General features: G+C 41.2%; 1 protein-coding gene across 1 annotated transcript in view; it reads left to right on the top strand.

Annotated features, from left to right (window-relative positions):
* UNC79 (unc-79 subunit of NALCN channel complex) overlaps positions 1-12,925 on the top strand; it is a 641,854-nt gene that overhangs the window by 616,422 nt on the left and 12,507 nt on the right. The window contains 1 exon segment of the mRNA XM_078660089.1: positions 7,539-7,616. Coding sequence (XP_078516215.1) covers positions 7,539-7,616 — 78 coding nt within the window.

Raw genomic sequence — 12,925 nt, forward strand, 5'->3', positions numbered from 1 at the left:
AACAATAATGATTCCTACAGCGCGATCCTCTGCTCCAAAGGATCGCGCTGTAGGACCCCTAATTTTAAACACACCTTCTATGAAACCCTTTCAGTCAAAGGAATGCCCTGACTTGAGTCTGGGTAACAGGAGCTATCCAATCCAAAATAGTTTGAATTTTGTCTTGGAGAGGCTGTACATGGCCACCACCTACCAGGTGACCCAGGAACACCACAGAAGACTGCCCTATTTGGCATTCACTTGCCTTAATAGTCAGGCCTGCCTGCTGCATGGCCTTAAGCACTTTGCTTAGGTGGCTTAAGTGATCCCCCCATGTAGAACTGTATACAGCTATATCGTCCATATAAACTGCACTGAACTGTTCCAACCCAGACAAGATCCTATGCACCAACCTTTTGAATGTGGCAGGTGAATTCTTTAAGCAAAAAGGCATTACCTTGAACTGATAATGTCCCTCAGGTGTGGGGAATGCTGACCTCTCCTTTGCTCCATCATTGAGGGCAATCTGCCAGTAACCTGGAATCAAATCAAAAGCACTCAGATATTTAGCCACCCCTAACTGTCAATGAGCTCATCAGCTTAGGTATAGGGTGAGCATCAGTCTTTGTGACTGCATTCAGTCCTCTATAGTCCACGCAGAACCTTAACTCCTTGGGGATTAGATTTGGGCACCAGCACCACTCGGCTGGCACATGGACTTTTAGATGGTTCAATTACTCCCAATTCCATCATTTTAGCTACCTCACCTTTAATGCTGGCTCTGACGTGGTCAGACAACCTGCACAGCTTATTTTTGACAGGTAGGCTGTCACCAGTGTCAATTTGGTGCACACACCACTCAGTGATGCCTGGAGTCAAAGAAAACAAGCCAACCAACTGCTCCAGCACCTGCTTACAGTCTTTGAGCTGCTGGTCTGGTGCTGCTGGTCTGTCAAGCATCGCTTCTTCAGAGTCGTGAAACATGCTGGGGTCCAATGTCTCACTTCGGAATCAACCTCCAAATACAGCAACATATTTGGCTACTCAAGGCACTCTTGGTAGTAAATGCAAACCTCAGAATGCCTTTACTGCTGCAGATTAAAGTTTGCACAGTTAGCAGAAGACCAGGTCATGAGCACAAGTTACTGTGCACCTTAATAGCCTGTTTGCACATGCTGGCCATTACGCTCTATGCAAACTGCAGATGTGCTCTTTGGTGTCCAGCAGTATCATCAGTTATACAAGGAAGTTCCCATGGTGGATAGTTAGCTACATTTAAAATTATAATTGCCTGACATTCTTTAGTGAAGATTAGTAGTTGCTGTGCAACTTACTTCTACCATAAAACAAGTGCAATCCATAATTATTTATAGCATTGGTGTCCATGTGTCATAAAGAATTTTAGCCCATGCTATGCATGGTCATGCTTCTTTTTTTCTGTATTGATACTTGTATTGGTAACCCAGAGTGATGACATAGTTTGACTTCTTAGTACAGAGCATAAAGATTGTGCAGCTGATTTGTCTCATTATTTTATATACCCAAGTTCAATTTAGGTACTCAACGAAATGCAGTAACGACATTCAGTCCTCAGTCCTGATTCACAGATTGGTGGAATGTCACTGATGCAAAGGGTATTTGTGAATTGAAAATTTCACAAGTATAGTCCAATGTCCTCAGTTGCAAATTTAGAACTAGGTGTGGCAAAGTTGTGGGCATGGATTATCCCTACCTTTAAAGTTGGTGAACAAGAAGAAGCTCATAAAATATTCTGTTTTCAATAAAACTTGCAGGTAGATTTCCCCTACTGGAGTCAATAAATGTAAAAATCGATACCAAACGGGACAATATTTTTGTAAACGGGTTTTAGGACACAATGGCAGGTGATACTTCTTTATACACAGTAGTGGCCAGCATGGCTTGTGGGTCGGGGGGCAGGCGCAGGGTCACACAGGGAGGGGAGTTCGCGCGGGAGGGGGGTCAATAATAAAAAAATAAATTTAAACCTACCTTTCCACCACCCTGAGTCCTGTGTCTTTACTGCTCCTGCTCTCCTGCCTCCAACAGGAACAGGAAGCAGGCAGGCAGGCTCCCTCCATTAAGCCAAGCACAATGCGCTAGTGGAGCGTTGTGATTGGTCATGATGCTGCCCAGCCAGGGGCTGTAGAGGATGCCATGTTCCCCATGCAGGCTTCAATGCAGCCTGCATGGAGAAGGGCATAGTGCGCTTGACTGGTTTGGGCAGCCCGAGAGGGCCAACCAAGCAATCTTTGTACACTTAGGAGTGGAAAACCACTCCTGCACCACCTAAAAGTAATTACCATTTTATGTTTTGGCTTTCTCGCACTTCTCTGCTCTAGTGGAGGAGCTACCCCTGTTTATACGATATTCTGACATGCCAGCAGTTTCCCTCACTGGAAAGATTTGCACATTTACTTTTAATTCCCGCTTTCCCTGGTGAGAATGAAGAGTGCACACCCTCATATTTAATAGGGACTTAGATGAAGGGATCTCTTCACGGGCAAATGTTACTCTTTGTAAAGAAGGAAACTAGAAAGTTGAATGTCCAAATGTACATTTCTATTACATTTCCACATACAGAATACAAACCTTGGAGTGGTCCTCCCAAAGCTTACCTCTGGATATAAATCAGGCACTGTGAAATCACTCTGGGGAACAGAGGTGATACTGTGTCTGGAATATCATGGCATTATCCAGAATAGGAGAGGTACTTCTCTTTTGTGAGACATGAATGCTAATAAACAGTTTTAATGTCCTAAAGGTGTAAATGAGTAAACAAAATAAATGATTGAAATATTAGCTTTTCCATTCCCTCTGAAAAGTCAAAATCTTCCATTCCAAGCAATGAACAGAAATGTATTTCTTGTCGCTCCACCCCCCCCCCGACCTCAACCACCATGGGTTTTTGGGAACAACCCACATGGATGTGATTCATGATAGATTTTGGATTCACTCAATACAATATTCACATTGTCTTGTTATCTGAACAAGGAACGATGAAGAAGCTATTGTACCTAAGCAATTGCATTCCCTCCATTTAAGCCATAGGCTGTCTCGATTCCATCTTGTACATTGCATTTATTAGGTAACCTGTCTAGAATTATTTTGAAACTCAGTGCGATAAGGTGTTCTCGCTACTGAAAATCGCCAAACAAAAATAAATATTACCACTTGAATTTACTAGACTGTGCCCCAGAGGCCTTGTCCCTGAAGGACATTGTGAGATGATAGTTTTTCAAACACACATAATTTAATTTTTGTGGCTTTTAGGTCTGTTTTGACAACATTGCTGTCTGTTAGACGAATTGTGTCAAATGCTTTAAAATATATGTACGAAAGGGCTCTGACTGCATCCAGAGGAATATTTCCCTCTCACCGCATGCTGTTGGCTTCCTAATGAACGCTTGGTCAATAATGCATAAGGTACTATTTTACATCTGAAAAGTATACTGAATTATTTCACATTCAATTTTTTAATCTCTTATATGCAATGTATGTTGAAAGTAGTGCTTTTTTGTTTTTTGATGGTTTGCAGCAAGCTTTTTAAAATGTTTTAATCAGGAACTATTCACAAGTTATACATGCATCCACCAATATATGTTTACACACAGACATATGCATAGAGCACACAGTCGAGCTACTTGTATTAAAACAAGCATTGGCAAGCCAAATGGTGTAGCTTTAATGTGGCAACACACGAAAAGACAGACATGCACGAATGCAGCTTGCATGCATTAGTACATTAAAGCCTTAGCTACTGGCTTTGCTAAATCTTGTTTGACTGTCTTTGACTGATAAAAACCTTTTATTATGGATCTGTTCTCTTGTTTGTAGTGTTGCGTGACTATTGCCTATTTGTGTGGTAGTAAATGTGTTCTTTGTTTCGTCTGGCCCTATCTCACCTATTTCCCTTCCTATTCCATCTCAAAAGAAACTGCCATCACAACAGGTTAACTGCTGAACTTCTTGAATTGCATGTTGTCAGAACCTCCCTTTCTCCTGCCCGAGGATGTTCTATGTACACTGGTGGACTGCCAGTTGTAATGGGGTTGTGTTAATCGTATTTTTTTTATGTAATTAAAGAATCTTTTGCAGATTCAAAAAAATCTGGTTACGTTTAGGGAAAGAATGAGGCTAAGAAAGATGCCCTCAGTGGCTGTAGGAATGTTCCTGCCACTCAGGTCTACGAGTGTGCCACTTGCCGGCTGCTAGCCATCTCTCTGAATTTCCAACTCCCTCTTTCGACGCATGCTTACCATTCCCTGTTCTTCTGGCAGCAGCAGGAAATAGGCTGTTTAGTGGAGACTGCTGCTCATGCTTAACAGCAGTCCTAAGTTAAAGCTGAAAAAATAGTCCCTGCATTGATGTGTGAACCCATGATGACGGCGGGAGTACTCTCCTCCTTTTGAATGTACCTTACATATAATAATCCGGACCAGATTTTATGTCCGATCGAGATATCTATTAGATAAAACTCGTCAGATTACTGAAGGATATGTACTGTATATATTCTTATTAGACCCATATTAAATGGGCCCACATCCAGGTTCTACCTGTAATGTGGTAAATTTATCTACAGAGATTTGCGCTTGCCCTGAGGAAGTCATCGGGTGATTCTCCCCGAGACGAAACACATGTCGGCTATTGACTACATTTGGTGATGTCATCTACACCAACTAATCCACTATGAATTTATGTATTATACTTCTACGTTTATGATAAGGAAAACGGAAAATCAGAAAATAAAGAGAAGAATATCATTTGGGAATATTTTGAATCTGGACAACTTTATTGGACTGATGATTCAATATGTTTCAACTCTGAATGTTAATTTGCTTTCTGCTCAGGAGCGAATTTTTGTTTACTGCTTATCCGCTGTGGACTTTTAGTTACAGAGGATTTTTGGAACATGGATGGCCGTTTCCATTTGGTTCCCTGGAGCAATCACGAGAGAATTTTGGTCATATTTCTACTTAAATATTGGTTTTGCGCAAGGTGTAACCTAGCCACGTTTCTACGTTTACAGTACTGAGGTTGTGTTAATCGTATTTTTGTTTAAATTAAAGAATCTTTTGCAGATTCAAAAAAAAATCTGGTTACGCTTAGGGAAAGAATGAGGCTAAGAAAGATGCCCTCTGTGGCTGAAGGAATGTGCCTGCCACTCAGGTCTATGAGTGGGCCACTTGCCGGCCGCTAGCCATCTCTCTGAATTACCATTCCCTGTTCCAGAAGTTCCACAGCAGACTTCTGGCAGCAGCAGGAAATAGTCTGTTGAGTGTAGACTGCTGCTCATGACTAACAGCAGCCCTAAGTAAAAGCTGAAAAAAAGTCCCTGCAGCCTAGATACTGATCTATCTTGGGCAGATATATCTATTGCTGAATATTATGGCACCGTAAACCTGAACCTCTATGCTTAATTTCACAGGCAAAGTATTCATGTCACCTACCCCTTCTAGAACTCAATGCAGCACTTTCCCCATTACAAAATCCACACCTTAAATTCACTAAAGTACTGGGATGCAATGCAATCCGAAGAGTATTCTTTTCAAGAAAACTAACTCAGTGACTTGTCTGCAACCTCTGATGATAAAGCTTTAAGTATATGATGTTTTTAATACATAAAAAAATGCCTGAAAACACGTTTTTCATTTTGGAACAGAGCCTCAAAGGTCCCTCACTAGGACCCCCATTATGATTTGGAGGAGTGCTATCCCAGTGGAGATATTGCTCCCTCAGGTCACAGGTGGGTCAGTGTTGCCACACTCCAATGACCATGTGGTAAAATCAAGTCCAGTTTTAAAAGGGTGGGCTGCACATGGTAAATCTGAAGAAACGTCCATTCTGGGGTGGCTAGTGGAGGTTGAGTCTAGCCTTCACCCAACCCGTATTATCATAGTGGGAATATGCCGTGCTCTCAAGGCACCCAAGGACCTGCCCCTCAACAGCCAACAAACCCAGGGTCCTGATCCCAAATGGATCCTGCTCAGATTTACCCTCTTCTCAGAAAAGATTTGCCAAATTTGCTGTGATTATCCGCATAAGCGTGCGTAAAAGTAACCAGCATATCAAGGCTACGTAGGTTATTTCCCATTTCGGAGACAAAACCTCATGGTAACTGGATTTTGCTTAGGAGATACCATCCTGAAACACTAATTCCAGCCATGGTATTGCACAGATAGTGTATTTGTAATAGATTTTTATTGACACAGCATAGAAGGGAGATCACACATGAAAGGAAAGCTTATGACAATCAAAGATTCAGACACACTGGTGGAGCCTTACTCAGGGCACTTCTGCTAAGGTGGGTCTTTAAACCAACTGTTGTGCTCATCTGTGTTTTTAACAAGCCAAGCCCACTACTCAATTGTCAACCTGATGAAAACCAAAACAGACAATTTAGCTCAACCTATCACACATTTCCCACATACAGAAAACAAGAGCATTCTTGTTTACCTGAAAAACACGTACAACCTTCTGAAAAAATCCATAATGTTTGAACAAAATCATAACAGTGTTTAGGAGCATTTGAGATACCAATGTGGATACTTTTGTGACAATTTCAGAAGAAATCATTGAAGCTAAATATGGACATTTCTCAGACAAAATTAGCTTGGCCACTGTTTCCATTTCTTATAATAGTATTAGCAACATGATAAGGTGCACTAACCCTCACCCCCAGAGCGCCTCTTGGTGCTATAACTCAGTATTGCTTTGTTCTCCCTAAGTTGGCAGGGTATGCCCAGATGTGGGTCCCTTGCTCACTTTGCCACTGGATTCAAGATAGCCTGGCTGATGATGGCTGATTAGCCAGAAACCGGTCCCAGGATGCTTGTTTCCGGTCCAGGGAAGACATGGCTTGGCAGTTCCGGCTGGACTGTTCCAATGAGGCACAGGGTCAGACTGATTTGCATATGGCCATGTCTGATCTGGGGTGGCGGAGTGAGCTAAAGAATGATTGTGATTTAAACCCAGATCAGTTGACTGGGAGTGAGTGCTTGCATTTTTCAACACTCCGTCCATCATCCCCTTTTGTGACCATGCGAGCTGCTTGACTTTGGTTGGACAGCAGTCGGCTCAGTAGTGGCACGTAGAATTCTTCCAAGATTAGAATGGAAGTATTCTTATCTGCTTTGGTTATAAGGTGAGAACCCTAGTAAAAGTCTGGTAAGGGGCTCTGTGGTGTGTAGGATAAATATAAAATCTCGTTTATTGCAAAATATCATTCCAGCATTCCAGATGCAACATGTTGGTGTTCTTTTTACTCACATCCCCCAGCCCCCGGGACAGTCTACATTTATTTAGAGTGGTAATGCATCCCTGTGAAATAATCCCCCCCCCCACCCCTGCACCTGGTGTCCATCAAGTCCTTTTGGCTTTTAGTCAGAAAGCATGTCTTACTTCTCATAGCCTCTTTGGGATGTAGCAGTCATACTGCAGCCAATCTACATGTGTGTATATATCGATTAGCTTACGTTTTATCTTCAGTAGCTCATGTATCCAGCCTTAACTGAACATTGCCAACGCATTCTTTTTTGCAGATGGTGGAAATGGTGTGTCTTCATGTCATCAGTTTAATGGAAGCCCTGCAGGAATGCAACTCGACTATTTTTGTGAAGGTAGGCAAATCCTGTGCGTAGAGTTGTTGCACGGGGAGTCCATCGGGTGTTTTCTTCATTTCACGGTCATTGAGCCAATAAGATGGGGGGAACACATTTCCACTAAAATGTCGGGCAAAAAAACAAAGAATAAACATAAAAACTCAATTTTTGTTAGTGGATGTATAGTGCTGTAGTGGCAAAATGTTGTTTTCTTGGAGAGCCGAACATCACTGATCTTTTTGCCCTTCCACAGTGTCGTGAGAAAATAGTCCCACTTGTGCTACGCTACCTTAAGATTTATAATGTGGTGGGCATTTCTGTCAATGCTATTTTAAAATGTATTTATTGATATTATATCGTTAACAAAAATAGGCAAAGCTATTACAGTACTTACCACGACCAGCTATTTTACTAAATAATAAACAGAAAAATATAAGTAACTATTTAATACATAGGACAGTTATGACTAATCCATGCAGCATTTTTCTTCATTGTTTCATCCACCTCCCTCCAGAAACATTTTACGCTTCCCTTCAGAAAGAAACACTGGACGAACACAATCTCTCCACCCATGCACACCCCTTGGAGAATTTTCTGTGAATCCAAATTAATAATTTACTGTTTTTCCGACACATTATTTCGTGCACTGAAATTAGGTCGTCAGCCATATTTCAACCTTAGCTTTGTGAGTTGTCTGCCAAAAACGTCTAAGTCACGACCAGGGTCGAGAAAATGAAATATGCTTATCCGTGTGCAGAGACAGAAAAATGTAAGTGAGACCAAGAAGCCAAGCACTTATTGGCTGGTCAGTCATTGACCTCAGAGCATCATTTGAAGTTTTGCGGGCTCCAGGACAGCTGGAGAAAAATGTAAGTGAGACAGAGAAGCCAAACACTTCTTGGCTGGTCAGTCATTGGCCTCAGAGCATCATTTAAAGCTCCAGAACAGCCGGCGAACTGGAGGCAGGACCGCCACATCCTCAGTGGAACAATGAGAAGTTCCATCTTTGTCAGACCATACTTTTCTCCCTAAACTGGCTCTCACCTCTGCGTTAGGAGCTAGTTTGAGATAAAATACAGCGGAGACTGGTTTAGCATAACTTATACTGTTTATAAAAACAGCCTCTCCTCCCAGTGGGGTCGAAATACAGGAAAGAAAAGCATAACTAATATCTTCCACATGATGGGAGTTGACTCCCAGTGCCTTTGGCTTTTATTTGCAGCCTTTTTATGTTGGTGAAAAAAACCATAGGATTGATGTGGCAGTTGTGTACTGAAAAGATGCCAGTGGGAATTGTGTGGGAGAGATTACAGGAAATAGCGGGGACCCTCCTAGACGGTCCCATCAACATGGGCGTTGTCCGATAGCTGAAAATGGTATTTACCTGGAATCTGAATGAAGTAGGGCAGCTGAAAAGAGGGTGTTTTAGACATCCCATCAAATGTGCACCAACAAGTCTGTTTGGTTATATCCATCCAAAGTTGACCTGATTTTAACCAGCTTGTGACAGCAGAATAAACCCTTCTCATTCTAGCACCCCATCTTTTGAGAGCCACAAACCAATCATAGTTGAAGAATCATGACCCATGACTGCCAGATTCCATGTCAGCTGAAACTGTTGCTTAAGGTGGGGGAATAGGACAAAAGTAAATGCATTTCACCGTAAACAAACCACTAGTGATTCAAGTCTTTAACTATGGAACTCCCTTTTACCATGTGTATAAGATGTCAACTCGAAAGACAAGGCTGAATAAATAAAACTATCACACGCCAGTAATTGAGCAAAAAGTCACTCTTATGAGAAAGAAATCAATAAATTGGCTAGGATCTTGAAAATATGTTTCTTTGTCATGTGTTTGGCTTGATAAATTGAAAAAGCATATAGGATAAGCTAATTTACTAACTTTCAGATTGGATTGCCATCTCTGGAAGAGAGCCATTGTGGGAGATGGTGTAACATGAAGTCTGATGGATACATAGCCAGGTCTGGGGAGCACATTTCTATGCATGTGTCTGAGAATCTCCTCTTTCAAAGCCCTTCCGGTGTTGCTTGGACTTGCTTGCTATGATCACTTGGTGCAAAATGAGACTGGAATTATCAGCAAAGTATGGGTTGGTATTATAATGTTTATTACGGCTGCGGTCCCAACTCATTGGGGTTAATCAAAAATGGTCACGTTGCACTTGGGATGAGTCACGAAATGGCAATGCATTACTATGATCTGCTCTTCAGTGTACAGAACAGGAGGCTTTGTGAGTGTGTCACTGAACGTGGTTTCCAATTGCTGGTTCCAGCCTGGCATACCAAAGGACATGTTTAAAGTCAGTTTCATGAACATGATCCTGCTGGATGCTGCACCACACTCAACGGATCTGCGGTTTACAAAATGTAATAGGAACAATATATCACCGAGTGCCATGAGGGTTTGCAATTTACCAATTACACTTCTTAAGACCATAAGCAACCATAATCAGTATTGACAGGTTAAGATGATCCACTGGCAAGTCTGTTGGAGACAGAACAATTACAAGACTTATTAAATCACATTTCAGCTCTGAATTGATGATGATAGCGGAACCTCCCAGGAATTTGTTGGTATGATTAAATTAGTTTGCTTGTGGCATTGTGCTGAAATAGTGCTGAAACATTGGGATTAACGTGCTCTGCTGCTCCTTCCTTTGGTACCGCTTGACACTTTCAGAATATTTGCTTTTTACTGGCAGCTTGCCAGCTGTGCCTGTAACTTCTATTTTACCATGTCTCCTTGTCTCTTAATATATATCACCATCACTTTTAGTTATTCTTATTATCCATTTTATCTGCCTCGCTGTATCTTCCGCTATTTACCCTTTTCATGAATACGCAACTCTATATCAATCATGTGATGCCTCCCTTACTCTCACTCTATTTTCCCTATTGTTCTTTTCCCCTCTTTTCTTTTCCCTTTCATAATGTGTTAAGGAATGCTGACAAATGGTGCATCTAACATTATATTTTACGAAGAGCATTGAAATAAATGTATACTTTACTCTGGCTTTTCAGATAAGAAAGTTATGCAATGAGAAATGGCCCCTGTTATTTTTCAAAACTTGCGAACAAGATACCTCTTACTTCCTTTCCCTTTCCAATAGTCTCTCTTGTAAATAGGTGTTTTTATGTACCCCTGCATCACAATCGCTGGCAATGGCAGAACTGTCTCTTGAGTTAGACAGATCTCACTTGCTCTGAAGGACAAGCCTCAACTTCAGATATAGGGCTGTGACAGATTTTGACAGCGGTTGCACTGATTTTACAAGCTCAGGTCACAGAAAGATAGCATTCATATTATCATAACAGTACTGATAGTTTTATAATATAGATCATGAAATTCCTCCATGCGAGTCATAAAGAAACACCAAATAAGTATCCTTGGCCAGCAAAATAACGAAACAAAACATCAGAATCTATTAGCACAATTTTTCACTCAACTCAAAATAGAAGCCAAGTGTCTTATAAAAGCACCCATGTTGCTCTACACCTGTTATTTGTCATGAGTAAAAAGACTGGACTTTCCCCACTGACAAATTTACCAAAACCGGTGGTGACGGTGATTCCAGTAGTGGGTAAAACCAGAGCGATTATAAATTGGAACCTGTGGATTCACTAAGAAATGAGGTATTGGGAAATCTGTAATTCAGAGTTCAATTTCCTCCAGTAAATATTCATTTTAGGGTGGACTTTCACCTGAAGAGCTTTGGGTGAAAGTTGAGAGATCCCTTGTATGTCAGTAGATCCCATAATTCTGATGGGGGGTGGTGAGTGCTGTTACCGGCCCCATCAGAATTAAGAGGACGCTCATAATGAGGGCCCAGGACTAGTGCCTGATTTAGAATTGTTGCTCAGTATCAATGTGCATGCAATGTTTGGCTTCTGTGAGACTTGCGGCCCTTTCTAAACGGTACCACAAATATCTTAGCTTTCTTTGATGTGAACTGGGGATTTTTAGAAATCTGTGCAAGTTTTAGAAAAATGCCTATGCAATTGAGATTTCTGATGTTTTTTATGCTCAGGCCAATGTTGATATGTTTTATGAAGGTAAGGGGCTAACCTTGACTGTGCATTCTCAAATCTACTTCTCAGAAGGTCTGTTTCACTTTATTAGATGCTCGTCTACCCACTAGACCTAAACATTATTTTCTCTAAAGACTTGTCTGGTGGTTCTAGAATGCTGCAAGAAACCTTTAGAGGCTTATTGGTCGTATTGGTCATTCCAAACACCCAAATCTGGTGTTGATGAGCTTTGTTCTTTAAAGGTAACTTCCTACACTCCAACAATTTGCTATTCACTCTTAATTTATACTTTGCTTCATGCTTCCTGGTTGAAGGACCTCACATTTACTGAGTTCCATTTGATAACATATTCACCTATTTTCTTTTCTTTTTGTTTTTATTTTAGACGACTGTACACTCACAATTCATCATTTCACTCAAACAATCATAAATAAAAGGATTCAAATAGATATTTTAGGACAAGTGCCCACAGCTTGTTCAGATGTTCTATTCTGCTATTAGTTCTGCATATTGCAGTCCTGGAGAAGGAAAAATCAGAGGCAGTGCCAAAAGAAAGGCAGGGCCATAGCCACTGTGACCTCTCAATCCTGTGTTAGACAAGGAAATACTTTATAAACTGTATTATCCTGACCTGCATACAGGGGACGATTAGTCAATATGGCCAGGTGGACAAATCCTGGAACAATGTTGTCACCCTTATCACTTGTAGGTAGAATACCATTATTAAAGTTAGAGGTGGGCAAGAGGGATGTTCTGAAAATTCTCCCACATGAAAGATTAACACAAAGATAGTGTCACACAAGATTATTGGCTGTATTACCAGGGCCAATTTAAAAACTATCACTTAATGTTTGAACAGAAGAGGAGCATCATCTCACAATACCTGATCCCAGTGGGCCAGTCAGATATACTTCTGCAGATGTCCTTGATTTTACCTGAGATAGTCAAAATATTCTAGAATTGACTGAAGGCACAACATGAGGGTTGTTCTGCCAACAACATTTATACATTTCTAGCTCTGCTTTTTTCTAGAAGCTGAAGATTGCTTGGTTTCCAGGCGTGACCTCTATCAATAAATGCTACACATGCAAGAGTCATCCGAAAAAGATGACAAGTAATGTTCTTCTGAAGACTGTGCCACTCACGTCCAATAAACTATTTGCAGTCTTCAATTACGATTGGCGTTTAACTTAATTCTGCTAGAGGACAGGTGTAACTGAGTCTCGGTCAATTGGGGTCGGGGTGCGGTGTGATTCTGCATTGCTTGGAACTGAAA

Source organism: Lissotriton helveticus, chromosome 9 (genome assembly GCF_964261635.1).
Source record: "Lissotriton helveticus chromosome 9, aLisHel1.1, whole genome shotgun sequence".
Taxonomy (NCBI): domain Eukaryota; kingdom Metazoa; phylum Chordata; class Amphibia; order Caudata; family Salamandridae; genus Lissotriton; species Lissotriton helveticus.